Source organism: Colias eurytheme, chromosome 16 (assembly GCF_061535395.1).
Source record: "Colias eurytheme isolate Ceu_HAF_F1 chromosome 16, ilColEury1 Martin Lab GWU primary, whole genome shotgun sequence".
In the NCBI taxonomy this organism is placed as follows: Eukaryota; Metazoa; Arthropoda; class Insecta; order Lepidoptera; family Pieridae; genus Colias; species Colias eurytheme.
Window position 1 is genome coordinate 4,930,108 of NC_142995.1, and position 26,046 is coordinate 4,956,153.

At 30.9% G+C, this 26,046-nt stretch overlaps 1 protein-coding gene across 1 annotated transcript in view; it reads right to left on the reverse strand.

The window, feature by feature from the left end:
* The window catches only part of Dscam4 (Down syndrome cell adhesion molecule 4), a 148,124-nt gene that overhangs the window by 58,185 nt on the left and 63,893 nt on the right, over window positions 1–26,046 (reverse strand). Inside the window, exon 3 of the mRNA XM_090111163.1 lies at window positions 3,377–3,492. Within this exon, the coding sequence (XP_089967289.1) occupies window positions 3,377–3,492 (116 nt within the window). The remainder of the gene's footprint in view (window positions 1–3,376; window positions 3,493–26,046) is intronic.

Here is a 26,046-nt window from a genome sequence, read left to right on the forward strand (position 1 = left end):
TAATACTTTCGTACAATTTTAAATCAGTATAAATATAAATTTATCTCACGAGTCTACTGATGTTCAGGTACCACATAACAAAAAAGGTACCTTCCTTATTTTTACAGTATAAGTAGGTAGGTAATATAAACAGCAGACTTCTATTAAAAGTACCGATGAAATTGGAAACCATCATAACCACAACTGACAGTAATAATTCCACGAAAGTTAGTATTAGTTTGCAAAATTTGCGAACAAATCGGCAGTTTGCGAACAAATCGTAAAATTACAAAAATCTAGAGCATTTTAGTGTTTAGTTAAAAGTTTGCTATACATAGTGTGTTTTATTTATCATCATTACGACTTGTTACATAAAAAATTAAACTTCATAAATAAATATTAAACCTAGTTAGATTCGACTGCTTTGCCTTGCTTTGCTTCGAGCGGCTTTGACATGTATGTGCTACTAAGGCACCATAAAAACTAGTAGTATATAGTATATACTAGCGTAGCGTATAATACAAATAATATTTAAAATTCAATACCGAGTATCGATGTGTTAAAAATTAAAACAATGGAAATGGAAGGATCTGTCATTACTGTAATAGATATTTTCAACTTTGATGAGTTATTAAAGAAAATTCGTACCCAGCAAAATTATAAACTTGTTTAATAATTCACAAGGGTCTTAATACTTTAATATTCACGTCAATCAAAACTTACAATACCTATTATAGTATAATGAACTGTCGTATTTGAAATTCAAGTTAAGTTTTTGTTAAAGATCTTTATGACCACAGAGGTCATTGATATTTTTAAGTATTTATAAATTATATGTACTTAATTAATTATAATTATACAAAGCTTAAATAAAGAATATTAATAATAGAACAACATTTTTGATATTCCATTGTCTAGTACTTAGATGGTTACAAAAAGTTGAAAATGAGTAAAATAAGTCAGAAAGCAATAATTATTAAATCCATACTAATATTATAAATGCGAAAGTAACTCTGTCTGTCTGTCTGTTACTCAATCACGCCTTAACTACTGAACCAATTTGCATGAAATTTGGTATAGAGATATTTTGATACCCGAGAAAGGACATAGGATAGGTTTTATCCGGGAAATCCTACGGGAACGGGTTTTTCTTTGAAAACGCGGGCGAAGCCGCGGGCGGAAAGCTAGTTAGAAATATTTTCAATTTTGCATTGTTCCTGGATAATATAATTATTATGGAATTAATGTTAAATTAATGCAGGTAAGCTTTGAAAGCTTAAATAAATGAGCATTTATTCATTTTCTGTTGCTTTTATTTATTATAGGCATATTTAAATATGTATAATGTTCCCAAATAGTAAAGATCAACCCAAATCGAAGGAGCTAGTGAAAACTTTTTCGAGCATTCAATTTCTGCTCCACTCCGTTATGCCTTTCCAAAAATGTCAGCGAACCAAAATCTGTGCTAATATTCAATTTCGTAAAAGCAGTGCCGGCACTTCATTAGTTTTCTATCGCGACCCCTATTTCGCGATTGTCTGCAACTCCCCTTTTGCCCTCCGAGATAATGTGACCCCTTTACTTTTGTTTGGGATTTTATACACTTTTTGCTTAGCTTTCTTTGCAGGTTTTTCGCAACCGTTGATGTCGCGGCTAATGAATGTATTTTCAGAGAAAATGTGAAAGGTCTTGGGACAGTTTGGTTATAATTACTTTTTAACACGACTGCTAAAGGAGTAGCATTATTTCATAAAACAAATTGAAACCGTTTCGTATTCTAAATTAAACAAATATAATATTTCATTACTTTTTAAAGTAATCTAATGTTATAAAAAATGACTTGCTTCAAACTTGTAACTTTTTAATTAAATTTCCGTTTTTGTTCAGAAGAAACAGTTAATATTTCTAGGTAAATAAGAAAATAATTACCTTTTACTAGGTAATAATTTTCTTATTTACCACTATGGTATAAAATGTTATTCATTATTGCTAATTGATTATTAAGATACATCTTATATTTGATATCTAGATAGCGAATACCTACTGGAATTAGAAAATTAAAGGGACGTAGTTACCCGTCAATTATAATTGAGAAATTTTGACAAGCGATATGGTTAGACGCTTTCGGGAATGGCTGAGAAACGCCGCAGTTATCTAATGATTTATTCATATTTATGAAGAGATATTACACCAAGACAGTCGTGTTCTATCAGTAAACTTGTTCACAAAATAGGGTTATCAATTCAACAAAGTATGACAGGTACTAATAATAATTTGAAACTTTAATACCTACGGGTTACTAACATTTTTTATGTAGATATTGGTAAGTAGTAGTGGTAGCGATAATTTCTTTCGTGGTCACCAGCTAGTTTCATATAAAAGACAATATGCAATAAGTATCGATTTTATTTAATTTTTCCTTTGTGAACAAGAAAACTTCCAGAAAACTATGCCCAGTATCTACTACAACATAGCTTCATAGCTTCTGAAAAATACGTGCACATAAATGTCAAGCCATGTGCCGCCCGCCTGGTCCTAAAATACCCTCATGTCTGTCGAACATTCGAGAACCTTCCATACGATAAACTTAGCGTCAACCCGCCCATCGGTTCTGTATTTTGTGAAAGGCTGGGCGCATATCTTTATTTCCCGGTTGGTCTGAAAGACCGTAAACTTCGGGAACTCGCTTGAATGGGGAAACTTTATATTTGACTTCGCTTAGCAAGGAGTACACAGTTTGAATGCGGTTAAATGACATTAATTTGTTACTCTTGGTGCGGGCGCACCAAGAGTAAACCTTAATTTTTGTTTACGCTTTATATAAATCAGAGCTTTAAATTTTAATCTACTTTCCCTGAAAGACTAAATAAATAATCATGACGTAGATTATATAATTGCTAAAATGGCACTGATTGGACATTTTTTTTAGGTCAACTTAATTGATTATTATTTCAGACATTCATTTCATAAAAAATAAAACGAAAGTCTTCTCCGAATTCTTTACAACAATTGAAATCAGTAAACATGATTTATCAATTGACATAAAAAATAAACCTTTCGCGCAACAAAATTGAATTCTTCACATTTATAAGCGATATATTATTATCATATGATTTAGTAAATCAGATTTACATCTATCTAGTTTTTTAGCTTTTCGCCTGCAGTTTTATCCGGGTAGTCTAAGAAAATCCCGCATAGTTCCCATTCCTGTGTAATTTTCGGGCTAAAAACTATCATGTGTCATTCAAGTTATCCTCTAATGTGTGCCAAATTTTATGAAAATCGGTCCAGCAGTTTTTGCATGTATCAAACAAACATTCAAACTTTCGCATTGATAAAATTAGTAGGTCGATTAATGTTCAAGTTACCACATACTTCATTTGGTTACAGTATTTACCTCGTACTGGCCTCTAGTAGAACACGTTAGAATGACGCCGGTATCATTGGTGAACTCCACATGATGCTGCGGCTCCGAGATAGTCAGCCGACGAGGCTCTGGCGATGCTGGCACTGCTGTAACAAGGGATAGTTGTGATTAATAAAATTTAAGCAGGAATTAAGGTTTCCACAGGTAATATAATACTACGCATAACATTTAACATAAACTGCTCACACCCGTTAAGTTTCAATATATTAATATTTTTTAAGTATACAACGCTTTATACATCTTGACATTGGCAAATAGTCACAACTTCTTGCTACGAAGAAAAAAAATGTACACAAATATTATTATTATAAATAAATATATTATATCCATGAATAATCCTCGTCAAAACACATTAAAGCTCTGTCTGGTTCAGACAGATAACAAGATATATTAGTAAAATAAATAAATTGTAGAAACATCCATATACCTATTTCAAAATCCTAGAAAAATATTAAAGTCAATCTTTTTCCCAAGCTTCAAAGATAGCGTCATTAAAAAGGCTTTCCGAAATAGTAAGTTCATACGCTAAATAACAAATTTATGTGCAAAAGTACTTGATCAAACATATATGCCTTTGAATTTTGAATCCCACTCATTGGTTTTAGAATTATTCTATCCATTGACTTCACATTAGCGTTGGAGAAGATTTATTAATTAGGATTCATCAATGTCGACCTATTTAGGTCAACAATTCATAATTAAATTACACACACTAAACAACTAGAGAATATAAGTCTGTTCGTTTATAAAAGTAGTATTTTTTAATTTAAAGTTTTTTAATTTCATTGAATCGAACGTAATATCGCTACATCCTGTCGCTACGTATATAATCACTTTATGTACCTATCTTTATATAAAGTTTGCTTTAATATATTTAACTTTGAAGCAATAAAATTGATCAAATTTCCTGAACATATCGCTGATTGAGGGTTCTACAAGGGAAGTTAACCGTAACACGATTCTTTGATGGCCGGAGATATATTTAGAATAATCTAACTAACGATTCAAAGGGTTCCGGTTTATATTTAATCAGTTTCATCAAACTGATGAGTTTAAGTGTGATTCATATTTTATTGAATGAACTTTCTGAAACTAAACTTTCTGGTAGATAAGTGACGGAAACGTGGAATTAAATCAATTGAATGAATAAATAATACATTTTAATTTCTGAAATCAACAACAAATATTATCTATAGATATAAGATTTCTAACAATTCGTGAAGAGTTTTCTTACCGATCGCAATAAGCATTTTTGATCGGATTTATAAGTTTAATTTCAATTCTCTTTTATAAGGACGTAAACACTTCATAATAACTAGTTTATTAAGATTAACGAACTTAATATACTTAATAACATAAGATTTATTGATAAGAGAACTTATTTAAATACAACAAATTTAATTCTACAATCAATCTGGCAAAATATTCTGAATTGTAGCCAGCAAGCACATTACCGCTGTGATGACTTCAGTCCAATAAACAGAATCAAGATATCGACTATTCTGGGAATCTCAGACACCATCGTTCTGGTGAAACCCAAATATGAGCGTTAGCGAAAGCGATTTAAACAATTATTTAACAAAAGCAACCTCAAATGAAGTACAATTGACTATTTTAACCATATAATAACATACATATCGAATCCCTAACTTCATTCTTCAAGTGAGATACTTATACAATATACCTACATAATATTATGTTCATATTATATTCTAGATATATCGTGCAGTGTAATTATTTGACTGAATATGAATAAGGTAATAGTAGTCGACTAAATATGTCTTGTCTTGTACAAATATATTTGTTTCTATTAGACCTATTATATTACAATAGAATATTCTGATTGACTCCATAATTCGAGATTCCGACAGAAATATAAGTGGAAGTGAAGAGCTAAATGATATGAATTCCAGCTCCAATGTGTGAAACATGATAGCATTATGTAAATACGATATCATTTTATCGCACAATTTTGGCGAGAGTCAAGACGCAACTCAATTTATTTTCCTAAAATAGTAGTTTATAAGCGTGGTGGTATTGGAAGCCTTAAGGCTAAATGTGATCTTAGGTCATAATCTAAAAATCTATTTGCAAACTAAATACCACCCTAACAATTTAAAAGCTTTTCTTGAAAGAACAACAGCAACCCAATTCTTTATATTAATTGACTTCTTCAAAAACATTATACAATTTAATAAGTTACTTCGTACTTCATAACCATATTTCTTTGAAGATTTAAATGTTAGACGGATACAATCAAATGAAAGTTATATACCATCCGCTAGAGCTATGTCTCTCAATCCCAACCTTTAGGTACGTTCGCTCCGCAAGCCACAGTTTTCGATTTCCGTTTAATTTCACTGGAACCGCGACTGCCGTCTGTACCTGGTATATATGTACAGCTATTAGGCTCCACCTGACACCTCTAATTGCGTTATAATGAACGTGATGTTAAGCGACGGGAACGGCAACTTTCGTGCTTGTTTACTCTAACACAATATACGAAGTTTCGTATGATATTCGAGGCATAGTTTGTTTTGTATGTTTAGTTGTAGAATTGTTCGTGGTTCTATGTTTGTTCTTTAAGCATGACTGAAATGGAACGTTTGTCTACATCTCTATGGGTAAATTGTAGCGTTTATAACAATGAAGATCAAAATAAAAACAGGGAAACAAAGAGCGCTGTAATTGATTCCATACCTAATAAATTCCTTCGACTTTCAAAATTTGAAATGTGTACTATAAAATTTCTAATGTATCGAGGTTGCACTATAATATTGAATGAAAGAATAAACAAATGAAACTGATGGAAAATTTGCCGGAACGGGCTGTAATTGCCAAAAAACCTTTTGTTCTTCGGGCTTGTACATGTACATTGTACATGTAACGTTATACGAGTTATTTGAAATTAGTAAAAAAAACACAAAGCCGGAAGCTTTTCAGACAAGGGGAAATTAAAAGCTTGTAACTGAGCTATTCTTTTATACTATTTATCATCAAATTTTTTAAACAATTCGGATATTGCCAATTTGATTCATCGGAGTACTGAACTATTTTTATAATTGGGTAAACTGAAATTTGAAGCATTGAATTGTAAATTAGCACAGTATAGATATAGATATAGATATATTTATACTATGTCCATTTTTCATTTTAAAAGAGATTAATTTTATAAAATGTTAATCGTAGATGGACATAATATAATCATGGCTACAGAATTATATTCAATCCGAAATACCATTGTTAAGATTGGACTCATTGTAGACTACAAAATTATTTTAAACGATTTTTATATTGAGTTAAATGTGAGTAAAATGATTGAGCTAAATTATACAATAAGTAAATTGTATTAATTATAGTATTTAAATGTTATTATTAACAAGTATAGATTATATAGGACTACTACGGAAGGTATTCATTAATACATCAAAGGAAGATCAAAATCCATTGAATGATAATGTACAATGTATAATGTTAATATACAAGAACAGGAAATTTGAGATTTATTAAAATTCCATTTGTATTGTTGGTACATGAGCTTTTGATAATAAAGTATTGATTAAAGTTAAGGTTCGTTATTTAAACGAAATTAAATACTTGAAATGGAAAATCCGAGCTATAATTCGTAACAATTTGCAAAATCTTAAATTGTTAAGTCCTAGCTTTTTTTATTGTTTATTGCTTTATTATTGTTTGTGGTAAATCAGTGTTATCCCGAAGATCCGATTGTTTATCCAACTTATACTGCGACTGTATCTCATAACCATTTACGTCCGTGGATTGTTCTAGTTCGTGGAAATGTTGACGTTCTTGACATCTTTACTACAATGGCGGATAACGATCGGGCTTATCGGAAATCATGTGGAGGGTATTTGTTGTAAGAGATATTATGTGACCACGTGATAATAATAATTATTTTGTTAGCTAGTTATGTAAGTTTGTGAAATTAGGAAGATTCGTTAAAGGGCCATTTTTCAATGCTTAGATAAAACTTACCCATCCAATAAAGTATTACACGATAATATTAAAATGTCACGTAAACTGTCAAATGCGGGCAATTAGAATACGTTTTTAAAATGGTAGTTTTATACATTATTCGACGAATAAGTTTTATCCAAGCATTGAAAAATCGGCCCTAAATATGTCAATCTAGGTACCTTAATGTCAATATTAGGTAGGTAGGTATATAATAGAGGTAGGTAATTGATAAAATTCCTTTGGAACCACATAAAACTACTACCTATATTTGGAATGTCTGGGAATTTTGGGTCACGATATTTTCCTTTGACAAGTTTTTCCTAATATTTTCATAAGCGTGGATATTAAAATTTATTGTAAGCCAATAATCCGCTATTGGCTTGTTTCCTTTGATAACGCTCCCTTCGTTTCGAAATACGTAAACTGTAGAATTTCAGTTATGTAGGTTTAATTACAACTGGCCGCTGAACATCTTTTCAAAGTTCAGTGGAGGCTAAATATTGCAATGCGTAGCTCGGATCGCTCATTAGCGGGACAATAGGCCTGAACACAAAAGCTTCGCATAAATAATCATAGATACACGCACACTTCAGTTCGTTGGTGGCAGCCGTAGCTTACTTCGTAGCGGAGATCATTACATAGACGCCGGTTGCAAATGACTTAATGCTTTGAATTATGTTAATTTAATCTGATAACCGCTCTATGCTTACAAGGTGCAAAGACCCCATTTTTATACTTTAAACATTCTTATTGAATTTTTTTAAATGTTAATTTAGCCCTGTAAAAAATGTTCAACTTATTTCTCTTTTAGTTGTTATTTATTCTACATCGTAAATGGTTTGATAAATTCGTTTGTACTTAATATTGAAAAACATACTTTTGTTAGTAGATATTAATATATAGTAGATATTTTTATCGTCATCAAAGGCTTTTAAGAAATAAATACAATCTTTATGATTTCGGGATTATTCCGTAAGAATGAATACGATGAAAATGTTTTGTGTTTAATCGTTTAATGCGACGAAATATTTCAACGTTTATTTTATAGAACGCGAATCGTCAGCTTTCAGCTTTCAGATTCAGAAAAGATTTATATGATTTAAAATATAAAGATGTCTTTATACAGGGTGTTTTATTTCATTAAAATAGAAGCGTCGAACGACAGTAGATCGTTGGATGAACAAACTTCTTAACTTGTTATTGTTGTGTCGAACTAGGTGTGATCGAAATTCGATATCAGATAGTTATGGGAAACTTCCGTAATAATTTTGCGATATAATAGATTTTTTATATTGACCTTTTTTTTGACAGAATTTTGTATGCAACACTTGGGTATGTTATTGGGAAATACACCCAGAAGCGGAATATCGTCTATTTTCGATATTTAAAAAGACATAGATGCTTTTTAAAAAAAATTATAACGAATTACGAGCAATGTAAAACGCATTTAGCCAATTCAACGCTTAATTTACAAAAATACAGGGAAGATGTTTTTAAAAACTCTCAGTTAAAAAAACTATAGATTGTTCAACCGTACCAGACTCATTACGACGATAGACGCAAAAAAAAAACTTTCATAATGGTGCAGTCTCATCGCTATTTAATTATAATAAAAGCACGAACTAAATGGACTTGATATTGCAATTATACAAAATGTTTATGTTGCTCGCATAACGTAATAGTGCACGTTGGTTTTCATATTTCTACGTGGTTTTGAAGAAAAGTATTAATACGTATCTGCATAAAAATACTGGGAAATGTGGACTAAGTCAATTGGAATATTTACGATAAAAGAAATAAGGGAAGGTACTCCATTTGTCTTAATTTGGGAAACGTAGAAATATTGCCCCAGTCTGTTCAACTAGCTTTTAACCAACGTATTTGTATTCGGGTACAAAACCTATAATCACAGAAAGTATTGATTCAATCTAAAAATGTTTGATAAAAGTCTGTTCAAGAATGATTTATTAAGAACACATGACAATTACGATTACATAATTGTTATTTCGACATTGCAATAAAATCACGTTTTATGTTTATTAATTTTATGTAAGGGATACTTACGTCATACCATGTATACTACTTATCGCATAATTCTAAACTTATTATATGGTAAATATATGTATAACTATATAATAATATGTTCTATAGTTTAGTTAAGCAGTCTCACATTCAAGAATTCAATATTCCATTCAAGACATGCCTTTGGTACAAACGACACCTCATCTGAATCATTGCATAGTATCAGGGTATACTCGTATTTCATAGTGTTTTGGACGTAGACGATTGCTATCTTGATAAGCCGTGATTTATTATTCTCTTGTGTATTATTCTACTGAAGTACAAGCTACTTGAGAAAATAAGAAGTCTGCTGTAAAATTGTAAATATTACCCTTCAGAGGGGCCAAAGGTTTTATAATGTAGGTAATGAAAAATGTTAAAACTAGCTGTCAATTGTCATTTGTTTTCAACTGCTTGGTAAATCTGGATTATATCTAACATGTCCGATATTTTGTAATAAATGCTACACAAAAATATAAATTCAAAATAATATAAATTTAAAATTATAAGCAACGATTTCTTTAAAAAATATAGAAAACGCAGTAGGCAAACTATTACTATTAGTAATTAATCTATGTAGTAGGTACGTCTACGGCTAGGCTCGTTGATAGGTATAACTATATAAATATAAAATAATAACTGTATTCATGCGGCTTCACTCGGGTAAACTTAATTAAAATTGAAAAGCATGTGTTAATTAGGTAGCGTAACTTGCTATGGATATAATAATGATTTTTAAAATAAACAGAAATTATGTGAGGGTTAATTGTTTTTCTAAATATTATTCCCAAACCAATAAAATTGAACCTTTTACGGTATAAACTATCTAGAAATGTAGATTATAATATTAATCTATATATATATAAAACTCAAAGGTGACTGATATAGTGATCTGTCAACGCACAGCCCAAAACACTGGACGTATCGGGCTGAAATTTGGCATGCAGGTAGATGTTAGGACGTAGGGCATCCGCTAAGAAAGGATTTCCCGAAATTCTTGCAGGAACGGGGAAAAAACGGGGATGCGCGTACAAAGTCGTGGGCAGAAGCTAGTTTCATATAAAATAATTTATGGTCTAGATAAGTATAAAACATGGAGTATTTCAAAGAATGCAATAGGCAGGTGCGCCTGAACTGTCATCAGAGTATATTGCATGCACTCTTTATTCCGTAAATCCATATATTTCCAATAAGTTCTAACGTCTGGTTTATTAAAATATATTTAAATATAGGTCACAGTATTGATGATACAAAAATAATAGTTTTATAGGCTATAAAATTGGTAATAAAATATTAGTAATAAAATATTTATTACTATTCAAAATAACATTTATTGAAATTTGTTCAGTAAAAATTTTTCATTTTGTTTCCTCAAGAAACTCTTTCTTAATTGTAATTTTAGTAGTTATAAAATTTTGAATGATTTGGATATTTGCAAGATGGGATATTGATAGGATTTTTAAAATTGAAATAAAAGGGCATAACAACTAATAATGCGCAAAAACTTTTATGGCATTGTAATTCATATCAATTGTATTAATTCCATGACAATATCCATACTAATATTATAAATGCGAAAGTAACTCTGTCTGTCTGTCTGTCTGTTACTCAATCACGCCTAAACTACTGAACCAATTTGCATGAAATTTGGTATGGAGATATTTTGATAGCCGAGAAAGGACATAGGCTACCTTTTATTGCGAAATATGTACCACGGGCGAAGCCGGGGCGGACCACTAGTAGAATATACATATCTTGATATCAAGTAGAAGTTTTCTAAAATATTCAAGATCGTTATATAAGGATGTCACACTAATTTCCAAGATAATATTATTATCTTTAAGCTTAATGTCCTATCCTAAATTATATCTAGATGACCCATCTCAATTAAGGTTGTTGTATCGTTAATCGCTACAGCTATTTGCTTTGGATATACCATTATCTCATCTCTGTTAATTATCATAAAAAGCTAAGCTTGTCTCCTTATATTATATGAGGATCTAGCACTTGTTATTTTCTTTTATAATTAATTTCAATAAAGTGGATAGTTAAATACGTTTTAGATCAAGTTGTTTTAAGATAATTCTCCAGTAGTGAATCTAGAGATGAGGGCTCTTTAATTCTTAACCAAATTCTTGTTATAATTATATTTATTTGCCTACATTTTCATAATTATCACGCGGCGCTCTTGGCATTTGAAGTATCTTTAAAGAAATAAATCATAAGCTAAACAAAGGCTGTTCATTAAAGGTTCAGGTAACAATGGTTGAGAAATATCGGTGTAATATAGTACGAAAGGCTACGTCAAGGAGCACAAAGGTGAACTGTAACGCGATAGGACGAAAATAACTTTCAATTATCGATTGTATTTAAAATACCCCGATGGTTATGGTGTGTCGTGATTTTAGCTGTTATTTAGGTATTAGTGAATGATACTATGAAGCTTGTTAAGTCGTAATGAACAATTTCTGTATTGTACGCTACTTTAAGTAGAAGTTTGTTTCTTAATCAGTAAAATGATATTAATTTTTCAAAACTATGGAGGCGATACTATCATATTTTGAGAAATACAAATGAAAATACTTTTAACGAATTTTATTTTCAATGAAATTCTGCCTAAATCACTTTCAATAAATCAGACAATAATATATTTTTCTGGGAAAGCATCTGATAGTGACAGAACAATAATTATTTGACCTTTTCGATTACTCTCTAAATTATTAAACTAAAATATAAATAAGTACAGCCAATTGTATAATTAGAAAGACCAAACACTCGAGTGGCATCTCGTTAAAATTCCATCATCGTCGTAAAAGCCTCGACAGCTGATCCATTTAAAATATCAAGAAGAATTAGAATTGACGGTTTTGGTTATCTACTTCGAGAAAATTCTAGAAGTTTATGGACGTTGTTATATGAAAATTATGAACTCAACGAAGTTATAGCCTTATTTTTTTATTTATATTTTTGTAGATTGTAGAGCAGTTAGTTTATCATCTGTATTTTTGTGTAGATCATTGCATTCAAAATGGGGATTTCACTCAAATTAATATTATATCAGCAGAGCAATTATAAGATATGTATAATGTAAATTATGTATATTTTTGACGATCTTGATTCCTCAGTAGATAGTGCTTTGTGATAAACACTACAAACAATATGGTCGTTCTTCTGTTTTCTTATGATCTAGGTACCTACATATCATGCTTTTACGGAAGTTTATATTCGTTTATACGGTGAATACACCTATTTGTAACCAAATAACAGTATGGCGAGGCAAATTTATCTTCATGCCTGAATTAATAGCATCAACTAGTATACGCTTGGTCCCTGAATTCCTTTGATGAAAGTAACGGTAAGCATTTTACATTTTAGCATCAAAGATGTTAATCTATTCTCTATTTTAAAATAATAAAAGTAAATTTTAATTCATAAAATGAAAAAATAGTTATAGGTAATAAAACTTGTTTTTCAGACGCTAAATATCCCGCGGGAATTAAAGAACTGTGAAGTTTCATTTTAATAGTAATGTATTTTTGCATGCTTTAAGCCCAATGAAATCGAATGCGAAATTTATTTTTAAAAAACATTGTTCACAATAAATGCATCTTTATTTTGGGAATTTCCTGAAGTAAATGACCAATCATTGAGTCTCTCCATTTTATTCTGAATATAGTAATATCCATCCTTGTCCTTAAAATAGTAAGGATTTATTCGATGAATTTTTGTGAAATAATTTGTTTTTCTGAAAAATAAAATAATAAACTTAGTCCTGGGGCCTTAGACAAAGTAACAATTACAAAACGATAACGAAGTTAGAAATCGCAAAAATGTATGGGATTGACATTAGATAGACCACGTGATCTAACGCGGCGTATGTCAATCCCATACATTTTTGCGATTTCTAACTTCGTTATCGTTTTGTAATTGTTACTTTGTCTACAGGCCCTGTTCCCTTTTCATCGTCACTACAACATACCTAGTATAAAACAAAGTCGCTTTTCCTGTCCCTATGTCCCTATGTCCCTTTGTACGCTTAAATCTTTGAAACTACGCAACGGATTTTGATGCGGTTTTTTTTAATATATAGAGTGATTCAAGAGGAAGGTTTATATGTATAATAACGCCCATTAAATAGTGGAAAAGTACTGTTATTTTAGAGGTTTCTAATGTGATGTCGTAAAAAATTACATTTTTTCCGCTTACATTGCAAACGCAGGCTGAACCCTACGAGTTTTATCAAAATAATGTACTAAGTATTATACAGATTGAAAAGGTCTACAGAAAAGTCCGCGATGGTATATGTCTATCTCTTAAGGATAACCCACAATAACTTTTTTTGTCATTTACTTTTTACGACAAATATAATGGCTAATTTTCGATGCGATTTTAACCAATACAGCGTTAATCCTTAACCAATTAAATACCTTCAATACATTGTTCATTTAATATAGATCTATATGGCCCTTTACATCGTATGATTTAAGTGAATATTTTCGATGATATTACAGATTTAAAAATTGCGGGACGTAGCGTTTGCGGCGGTACCGGCGCGGCTGGCCGGCAGCGGGCCGCTATGTTTGGATTTAGTATCAGCATTGCACCCGTGCGAAGCCGGGGCGGGTCGCTAGTTAAATTATAATTTGTGTTGTAGTGTGTATAAAAATCTATTCATAGTTTAATGAAAATACAATAGTTATTCCAGACTCTGCCTTTAATTAAGTACTAGCGAACTTTTAATTTTATTACCCGACTTCCAACGTAAATTCAAAAGTTTTACCTTCTTCATCAAACTGAGTTTTAGTGTTTTCTTAAAATATAGGTAGGTATTATAAAAACTAACGAAAAGATTAATAATACTGTTACTTACTCAGTTTGACTTTTTCATTGATAAATTTCGTAAAAATTAATTGAATTAAAGTTTAATAATTTTAATTAAAACATAAATTCTCGTTTCTTATCTTCATATAGTGATTATGTTTTAAATGATGCTCATATAACTTCGACAGAATCCGCTGTATGCTTGTTAAATAAAATACATGAAGCAGGCGCCCTAGAGGGTCTTATAATTAAACTTTCTCCATAACCGTAACGAATAAGTTAATTATTACGAATGAGAACACAAAGCACATTATGGCTTCTGTAATGAAATTTTGCTTAACACTCTTTTGTACTTTTAACGAAATATATGTGTGTTTAAACGACATGTGATAGAATTTAATGACTTGGAATTATATGATTTAAACTAATTAAGAAGGAATGTAAAAAATTGTTCGGCGAGATATTTGAAAATAAATTTAACGTTATTATTTAATCTAATTCTTACATGATAATTAACATGATAATAGTTCTTGGTACTTACAGCTTATACCTATATCTATGTATTAACAGAATCAATTATAGTGCTTTCAAATGACTCTCTTACAAACTCACATTGTAACATGTCGTATATATTTATAGTTCATACTTACATATAAATTTGATACACAACATTACCATCTTTTGTTTGTACAGAAGATATAAACGTACATTTAGCGATGTTATTGTTTATAAAACGATACGAGTGGGAATCGCAATGGAGTTGTTATCAAACCCTTACTGCTATTTTGGTAGAATATATTAAAATAATAATAATAAATTACCATTCATTTACCTATTTTAAATAAGCCTTAATATATCACAGTTATTGCATAGATGTCGAAGTCGTCAATTTTATTCACAAATGACAACAACCTTATATTTCAAACTATAAAAAGTTATAAAAGTACGCACCACTCACATAATATTACGCCCTAGCATGCTCTTTGTCACGAAAAAAAATCTTGAAGATAAAATAGAGGGTGAAAGTTTCTATAGAATAAAAGATGTCGTGCGCTATATTATACACGAACGAATACTCGGGTTGAAAGCTACTCCAGAATAAATTTAAGATTGACCATCACGAAGTACAAAGAACAAAATATAAGTACTATAAGTCTTAATAAAATACCTTATAATATCTTAACATCAGTCTTCATTTTGATTGTATTGTTTCAGTATTAAAGTGCTTACTGGCTTGTTCAATTCCAGACAATCTCTTTAGGCTCTTATGACTAATCACTTTTAATTTAAAACAATATTCGGTAGAGACCGGCTACTTTTCTCTCAGTTAATTAAAATTTATTTATGTTAATTTATTTTCGGTTGAGAATATAATGCAAATGATGATGATGGTTAATCTTATAATATAAAAATGAATCGCAAAATGTGTTGGTAAGCGCATAACTCGAGAACGGGTGGACCGATTTCGATAATTCTTTTTTTATTATATTCCTTGAAGTACCAGGATGGTTTTTATGTAGAGAAAACATAAATATGTACCACGGGCGAAGCCGGGGCGGACCGCTAGTATTGAATATAACATGAAACATTTTTTTTTGGAGTGAACTTCTTTAGGCGCGATTGAGAGTAAAATTGCGAGGTCGCGTCATGGCAATACCTTTACATCATGGATAAGGCGACGATTATGGTATCTTTGACTCTTGCCAAAAAAGTTTCACTTCTGACACGTGTGCTCAGCACACACGCTCTTTTTATATTATACTAATTTATTAGAGGAATACAAGTGTTTTGACTTTTGTTATTTGTGAATATAAATCAATAGCCCACAAACATCACCTTAGTTCTGTTGTAGTGCCGATGTGGGTGGTTTGAGCACGTGCTCAAATCACAGAGGGCTTACTTAGGGCGCACCCTCTTCGTGGTAAAACTAAATTGTTCTAGAATTAGTATTGGGTTCGTCATCATACTGAAGTGGCACTATATTCAAGTAATGTGAAGTATATCTTACATGATGGAATCCTTCCTACATTCACAATACAAGGTACCTACATCACATTTAAAGGAAGAAATATTGCAATGGCCAATTTGTGAAGATTACAAATGTATCTTTGTTAATGTTATAGAATTTTTTCATTTTCAGTTCACCACTTAAAATTTAAACGTTTTTCGTTTCAGATTCGCAACCTATATTCCTTAGAAATTAAAAAAATAGTTTGTAACATGATTAATTGTTAAATGAATACCTTATTTTTAACGAATTCCTTCTTACTCGCTTTATGTAAACAAACATTCGTTAAACATTACACGGTTGAAGAACGATATGAAATAAAAGCAAGAAAATAACCGTGAATGGGGAAAAGTTGTAAATAAGTTAAACGCCTCTTGTCTAATGGTTTCCCGCGATGCCTTATATCGGTGGAAGTAATTCGGCTTCACTTTATTGTGGTACTGAACGAAACATCTGGGAGAACCTTGAGGAAAATAGGCAGCTTTGATAATGAGGATGTAAGGCACGGAAGAGGGAATAAATGGGTTTCATCTTTGTTTACGCGAAGTTACAAATATTACCTGTTACGTTGTTTTGGCATTGCGTTGTTACAGGGTCAATGTGAGCACTTTACCAGATCCTTTGCAGGATGCTTATACACAAAACATCGTACAGAAAATATGGAATGCGTAGGAATTTAAGACAGAGGGAGAAATGTATGAACTTCTGTGCTCCCATGAATAAAGTAAATAATAGATTTGGTTAATAGGTAGGTAAGTATATGATTACTATACGTTTTAAATTGAAAAGAAAACAATTTCCCATGTTTGTCGGTAAATATATCTACATAAATAGTATTTGTGGTTAAATGTATTAAAATTTGAAAAGCTTGTTTTACAAACTCTTTCTTCATTTCATAAATAGCATTTGTGGTTGAATGTAGTAATATTTAAAAAGCATGTTTTACAAAATCTTTCTTCATTTCATGTATGTTTGATTGTCTTTAATTCCCTTTTCCATATTAGAATACCTCATAATTTTCCATTTTAAATGTTTACTTGTAAAATTTTACGTAAACAACATTATTTTCCTTTCTGTGATTTTCCTCGGATATCGATTTTAATTCTACAAACATGCTAAACGGTGTTAACATATTTTCCCTTCTGATATATACAGCAAACATCCATATTTAAATCAACATCCGTATCAAAGAGAATACGGCTACAGTACCTTAAGGCAGCATTGTTTCCAACACGATATCAATATTTGTTACGGACGGATGACCGATGTTGGATCCTCTAATATGAATATTTTGACCGACCTTTACGTTATACTGGCTTCTCGAAGGTTCTAGAACTTTTATATTGTAACAATAGCGCTTTGTTGGTTCAATATTCGTAAAATGTTGTACAAATACATTTATTATTGGTTGAATAAGCTTAATATGTACATCCAAATAAGCGTATGAGTAAATAATATTCTGAAGTTAGTAAAAAGGTAAGATTAATATTATCATTTTGAAAGAAAATTACAACCGTGTAAAGAAAACTTACTGTATTGAGTATTCAATAGCCTTTCCTTCATTTAGCTTCGAATAATCAGAAGATAATAAGAAACTTGCTCAATCGTTTGCATTGTTTAGGCTAATAGTAGAGCAATCATATTCATATGATAATTTATTTAAGTTGAATATTGAACCTTTTATAAACGAGTCGTATAAAGGAATAGATATCGTGAATGGTAATAGACCTCTTCTTCCATTTAAGCGGTCTTTATCGACAATTACCCAAGAGCTTCTTGACCCGATTTCGTTATTTGAATCGAGTCTAACTTTTTCAGTATTGAAATTGATGACGTCATGAGTACTCATTTGTTTTACAATATAAAATGCAAATCTTTAATCAGTTTTTGCTCAAATGTACCTATTTCTTTAATTAAATCGTTTTTTTTGCATAACTGGGAATGAGTTTCTTCAATTTCAGATATATGAAAAATACTTTTGAATGCAAAGCTACACAAACTACAATAAAGATATCTACGTTATATATACACAATACACTATCCTATAATTGAACTACATATAAATTAAATTGCAGTTGTGCATTTGCAATTCATTTAAAATCCTCGTCATTACAATTTTCTTTAGTGAAATTTTCTTAAACTGCGTCATAAAAGATTTCCGTCTTATACCAGCTTAAATGGTTCTTAAAACTAACTAACCGTACGATCCAGTTTTGTCTCTGACTAGACAAAAATATCCTTTAGATACTGTGCTCACAGATCTCTAGTAGGTACTCGTATTTGTGAGGAAATTTTATTGATATTTGAGAAAATTCCTTTACGAATAAGAATGCTTGTGTACATAGAGAGATAAAACCGTGATTTTGCGATTGGCTTTTTAAGTGGTAACGAATTTTTTATTATAATAATCAAGTATGTTAAGTATCCTAAAATTCAATTACAAATAACTATGAATTCCAACAAATTATGTAATGTTTTTAAGATTACCTATAGTCCAGAAACGGAGGAAATAACAACTATATAAATCATAGATCGTTCTGAAGACAATGTTTTCATTTTACAATGAGCAATAGCAATAGTACATTGAACAAACCTCACAAAGAATCCTGTCGCAGAGCTACTTTAACATTACCTCTCTCTTTGTGAAATATATGAAAGTGTTTTATCTGTATGACAATAAGTAAAATATAAAATAATGAGAGAATTTTTAAAGTAAAAGTTTCGTTGTAACTTTTATTCTTTTGCGTTCCACTGTTTTTGTTGAACATGTTTTTACAACATAGTTGAGGTTTAATTAAATATAATGAAATTTTAATTTCTATTTGATTTTAAATCAAATGTTTGTTTTTGTTATGAATCACGTTGCCTTATATATTACACCAATCAAAGCTATATAATAAAGTATTATATTATAATGAATAGATATTATTGAATAACATATTTTATATTGATATAAAAATGCTAACAAAAAAAAGAGAGAACATAATATAGGTAAGTAACGTTTTGCAATGACGATCATCACTTTTATTAGAAACTATTTCTCAACTCTGGAGACGTATAACCGTAATTTTTACGCTCAAATGAACGAGTTCATTTTCAAAATGGTCCAGTTAAAATATTGGATTCTTTCTATATATTTTAAATCGAGGTCGGACATATATCTTATGATGTACTAGTTTGAATCTCATATTATTTGATTTATGTAGTTATCCTACAAGCTTATGAAGTCGGTAAGATAGATCTCTTGGTAAAATGGAATAAAGAAGACAAAATTTACATAACTGAAGTCGAAATAAGCAGATTACATGACTTGAATAATATAATAGAACTAAAATAGAGGCATAGTTTTCTTTTAGATGTAGGATTACGAGCCTGGTTATTTTGTTGGATAGATGATTTGAAGATATTGTGATTTTAGACTTTAGAAACCTTAAGTAATAGTGAGATAATTTTAAAAATAATAATTTAGTGCATAAATAAGTATGAAAGATTTTCGTGGTTTTGTCGTATAAAGTTTGATGATGCTTCACATTAACTAAATCGGTTAAATTTTTTACAAGGTGACTCGATTCATTCTTTTCTATTCAAGTTATTTATATGAGCACCATATTACTTATACAGTTATACCACATATTACTAAATAGGTAGTTACTACTTACACGTATATATATATACATTTCCTCAATTTTCTCTGTATATTCTATGTATGCTACTTACCTACCTTTTGAACGAGCCTTACTATGATTTGTGCCTACGTAGCAAATATTAGCAAAAATTGGTAGCCTCAAAGACCGAACCCTCGACCTAAAAGATAGTCGGGACCTTTTAATAGCGCTGATGCACTGTTATACGTTAATGATCGAATTTCAATACTAAGCGGTGAAATAAAGCTAAGAAAATCGTAAAGGAAGCCAACTAGCAATAGTAGTAAAACTAGTACCTACATAGAGGGAATTTCAAGCGAATTTTGAAGTATTCAAATCTATTCGGATGCCAGATGCTCACATCGCGAGATGAAAAAATATTAGCGCCGGCTGAACGACTTCGAGAGGATGAGCTGTCTTGTATTTACAAATGCAAAGTACTAGGTAATCCCCATTTACGTTTGTGGCGAATTTATTAACTTGATTTTCGGTAGTAAAGAAGCTTTTATTGCTTTGTTTTATTAAATTGCTACAATATTTTAATAGAGATAAAGTAAATGTTATAGAAGTTTATTTATATGGGTTTACACAATTTTTGCCTTTGTATTGGATATGTGTTTTTAAATAAAAATAAACACTATAATTTGTCATGCATTGTTAGTTTTGCACCTATGGTCCATTAAAAACTCCATAGCAAAAATTGCTTTCTAGTTGAAATGTTCAACAATCGTTCCCTATTCAATGGAATTCAATGGCATAAAAGTATGCATTTATATGGAGAAAATCCCAATAAGATTATATGGCAAAGTGACTATTTCCTGCCTTTTATACGTGACTACGAAGCCTACTGTCAGCAGCTCTCGGCAGTATTAGCTCTGGTTTAAACCGAAGCTAGAATCTTTTCTATCAAATTATAAAAGCTAAACTTGCGTGAACGAGATTTTTGAACTGTTTGTTTTGCTAAAGGTAACGTGTATAATATAGTATAATTTTAAAAATAATCTCCACTCTCCAGGATATACTTAAACTCGGCCCAAAGGTTACTATTGTAAAAAGGAGAGGGTTCGATACTCACTAGGAGTCGAAAAATATTATGTCATCAACATTAAGGTTAAGGTGTTGAATTGCAATTAAAATTATGTATAGAATTTAGTATTTGACAATAATATATAGCGGATGTACATCAGTTATTTTCTCTCAATAAATACTCGGTTTAATTTAGATTATCCGGTAACATTTATTATTTAATATACCCACCTACTACACCCACAACTGTAAGTTATTTTTAGATTTTTACGTAGGGTCGCTTGAGGTTAATCTCGTCACATTTTCTAGGTGCTGGTTTAGATTTTCGTTGCAAAAAAGAAATATACACAGCTCGGATTGACCTTTGAACCGGTGCCTTATTCTTACTTTTAAGACTCAAAGACAGCATGATTAATGCAAGATAAATATAAGTCAGATGTTAAGCTCTAACATTTAATTGCGTCGAAAACAGAAAAAGTGTTAATGTTGGACATAGCTTTCAATTCTTCTAATTATTCTATAGGTAAATAAATTAGTTAATGGCAACTAAGTCAGCTCTAAATGTATATCCTACAATAAATTACACCTGTAACATTCCGGGAAGAAATATAGTAGTAATTCAATACAATAATTAGACCAACCTCAGGCTGATTGTATACAATTATTTCCAAGCGAGCAGCTGCCATGATTGCAAAGATTAATCTTATAAATGGTTTTAAACAACAATTTTTTAACCTTTTTGCATATACATTTATTAGTCAAACTGGGAAAGTTAAGAGAAAATTGTTTGTAATAATGGTCGTGTTAAATACAATATTCGAAAGACAACTGTGGTCCAACGGTCCATAATGCTAACTCTAGAAAAATGTTACTTATTTTTTCATTATATATAAAGCTTTTTCAACTAATTTCTTATTCATTTCATACTATTTTTTTTTGTAAAGGTGTCAATAAATCAATTAATTAATGTAAATAAGCATTTCAAATTCATAAGACGTTCCAATGTTTACCAAATATAAAGTGATTACTTGGAGGTAACTATTAGAAGATTTTCTCGGATTTGTAGAGGATTAGAAGACGTCCGTAGTGAGCTTAATTGTAATTAGTGGCTTCCAAGTCCTCTTAGTTTTCATTACGTGTGAAATATTTTTAAAGGAGATTTTGTTCGGCTTTTCGCTTAGCAACCTTATAGCTCCATTAGTTAATCGTTGTTAAGTTTACTTGGATTTATTAAACAGAAAATTGGGAAGATAAGCTTAATTCTGTTTTACACAATTCCCTTAATTTAATTAGGTAATGATGGAAATTTAATTTCAAGTTCACATTCGAGTTTTCAAATAAAAAGAAATATCAAATAATCCATACTAATATTATAAATGTGAAAGTAACTCTGTCTGTCTGTCTGTTACTCAATCACGCCTTAACTACTGAACCAATTTGCATGAAATTTGGTATGGAGATATTTTGATACCCGAGAAAGGACATAGGCTACCTTTTATTGCGAAATATGTACCACGGGCGAAGCCGGGGCGGACCTCTAGTATTTAATAAATGCGTGTCATTAATACATATACAGTTACTTACGTTTGCTTTGCCGCCAGAAATCTTATAAATACATACTATTATTGAATAATCCAACAAATCTTTCAACCATACTATTTCTATTGTTTGAATTTTCAATAGGTATAGTTAAATATAGACCGATTCGAAATAAAATTTAATCTGCCCTGTCTCTACAAAGCCTTTGTAATAACAATTTCGACTATAACCCTGAACTGTAAAAGCCTAGATAAGACCAGTTCAAGTATTTCAAAGATGAGAGTATTATGGCGAATGCTTTCATCAAAGTAAGATTACGCCTTTGACGCCTAGTGTGATGGTTTACCTTTACTCACTCGTATTACATGTAATCTATTATCACTAGGTTCTGTTAGAAGCGAATTTGAGCTCGGTTCTGGCTATAATTTCGTAATTAATTGAGCAATTTCTGACGTACGTTCAAGTTAAGGATTATTCGCTCTTTATCTGAGCATAAGTAACACAATATTTGTCTTAAAATAAACAAATTGCGTATAATATAACGTATCTATGAACTCGTAGAAAAACATAGTACCTTCACTATAAGGACTTTGATATTGTACTGATTGGGTGCAAATTTTTATACGTATATCATCATCATCATCACTACATATGTAGTATAAAACAAAGTCGCTTTCCCTGTCCCTATGTCCCTTTGTACGCTTAAATCTTTGAAACTACGCAACGGATTTTGATGCGGTTTTTTTTAATAGATAGAGTGATTCAAGAGGAAGGTTTATATGTATAATAACATCCATTAAATAGTGGAGAAGTACTGTTATTTTTGAGGTTTCTAATGTGATGTCGTAAAAAATTACATTCTTTCCGCTGACATTGCAAACGCAGGCTGAACCCTACGAGTTTTATCAAAATAATGTACTAAGTATTATACACATTGAAAAGGTCTACAGAAAAGTCCATGATGGTATATATGTCTATCTCTTATGGATAACCCACAATAACTTTTTTTTGTCATTTACTTTTTACGACAAATAATGGCTAATTTCCGAAGCGATTTTAACCAATACAGCATTAATCCTTAACCAATTAAATACCTTGAATACATTTTTCATTTAATATAGATCTATATGGCCCTTTACACCGTATGATTTAAGTGAATATTTTCGAAGATATTACAGATTTAAAAATTGCGGGACGTAGCATTTGCGGCGGTACCGGCCGGCCGCCGGGCTATATATTTTATACCCGTGCGAAGCCGGAGCGGGCCGCTATGTTTTTATATACAACGTTCACAGTTTTTCTGTAGTGTATTTAGTATCAGCATTGCACCCGTGCGAAGCCGGGGCGGGTCGCTAGTTATTTTATAAAAAACGCCGATGTTTGTGCTTACCTCAGCATTATGCCATACTTTTTCAAGTTACCTTCGTATTTTGCATCGCACTCAATTCTGTGAAGTAGGGGTAAGCTTCAATCGTGACCGTGAATATTCCAGCCCTTAATATTGCTATTTGCTTCAAAGAGGAAAAGTGTGAAGGAAGGCCCTCCCCTTCCCGTCTGCTATATAATATACAATGTATAAATTCCTCAAATCGCTAACAGGTAATAAAATATTACCGGTGTTCAAAAACGATATTCTCTCTATTATGACATGATTTAGTATTACAAAGATATATGCTTTCATAATAATTGTATTTGTGGCATGCATACTTAACATGCTTTTGCCCCTGTTCAATAAAACTTATTTAACTGTTTGATGAAAAACAAAACCAATATTTTCACAGTATTTTAGAAATACGTGTATGAATAACGAATACACTAGCACGTATACTTTACGTGACTTGATTTTATTCGCCATTATTTCAGAATTTTAAATAGTTCCCATTGTTAGCCGATTCATGTTTGAAACGTGCATTATTCTGGTTAAATTGACATAGTATTGTGTGGTTTGTAATTCACGATACATTGTGTTGATAGAGCTTAATTCTGTGGAATAATTTGCCGATAATATTGTTACCTAGATATCGATACTGATACTGTGTTTACGTTTTATATTCAGTTGCCTGCAAGCTGAATTAAGTAAGATAAGCTTATTATTCTACGAAATAAGAATATCTTGTATTTTTTTAGAAAATTGACTAATTTATTCATCATCTTTTATTACCTACAGATTGGTGTGATTAAAATTAAGTTAATACCCCAAAAACAATTGCAAGCGTAAAACTGACAAACAGTTCTATTTAAATCAATAAGTGCTTTTCGAAAATTTCCCCCAAATGTAAATGGAAAAACGGTCATAACGTTCAATTTATTTCCTGCAATTCGGTTTTATTGGCTAATTCATTCGGAATGATGGCTTCTGCCCCTCCGTTCCCGAATTATTTGCCAAATCCCTGATGCATTGCTATCCTGCTTGTTGCTTTGCTATACTTAAGCGGGATTTTATTACGTCACGTTTTACATATAAATAGATTTCAAACGATCTTTTATTCGCTATCATTGGCTATGGATCTGTGAGATATTAAAATTCTTCCGATATGAAAGCTTTTGAACTTGTTAACTCGAAGGGCAATTTCAAAGGCTTAGATAACTCGCGTTAGTTTAAGATTTGCTCTGACCCTTTATAGTTTATAATATACATCTCACTTTTATATCATAATTTTCTCATACTTAGAGTAGATATTATATATATAGAACAATATCAAAATTATGTTGAAAATTATAAATTTGGTAATAGGTATCTAATAAAATAAATCGACATCATTGTAGATACATTAAAATACGTTAAATTAACTTTTCTCATTTTTTTAGAACTGCAAAATAAGACTGTAGGCTTACGACACTAACAAAATATATCGTAAAATAATTTATCATAATAAGTTACACATAAACTGAACAATTGCTTTTGAACGACAAACAGTTACAAATTAATTCAACCGCGGCCCTTAAATTGTGGTTTTGATAAAATGAATTTGAAGTATTTCAAACAAAGGTTAAATTTATTTTAAACTAGCTTTCCGCCCGCGGCTTCGCCCGCGTTTTCAAAGAAAAACCCGTTCCCGTAGGATTTCCGGGATAAAACCTATCCTATGTCCTTTCTCGGGTATCAAAATATCTCCATACCAAATTTCATCAAAATTGGTACAGTAGTTTAGGCGTGATTGAGTAACAGACAGACAGACAGACAGAGTTACTTTCGCATTTATAATATTAGTATGGATAAATAACAATTATTAAATTAAATAAAATAATTGTAAGGCGATAGAAACTTTGTCAGGTATATATTTGTGGAATAAACTTTTATAACATTTGCCTATTCAAATGTAAGGTAATATAAAAAGATTCGTTCATACATGTTCACTTGTAAGATTGTAAGTATATAAAGATTCGTATACATAAAAAGTAATATGCACTTCTAAACTACACTGTAGTCATGGCAACGTTTGTGAAGATTATAATAACTAAACAATAAAGTTTAAAAGAGTATATGAATAACTTTTACACTCACATTTATAAAAGATATTCCCCTATATGTTGTGAGAATGGAACTTCATGGATAATATGGA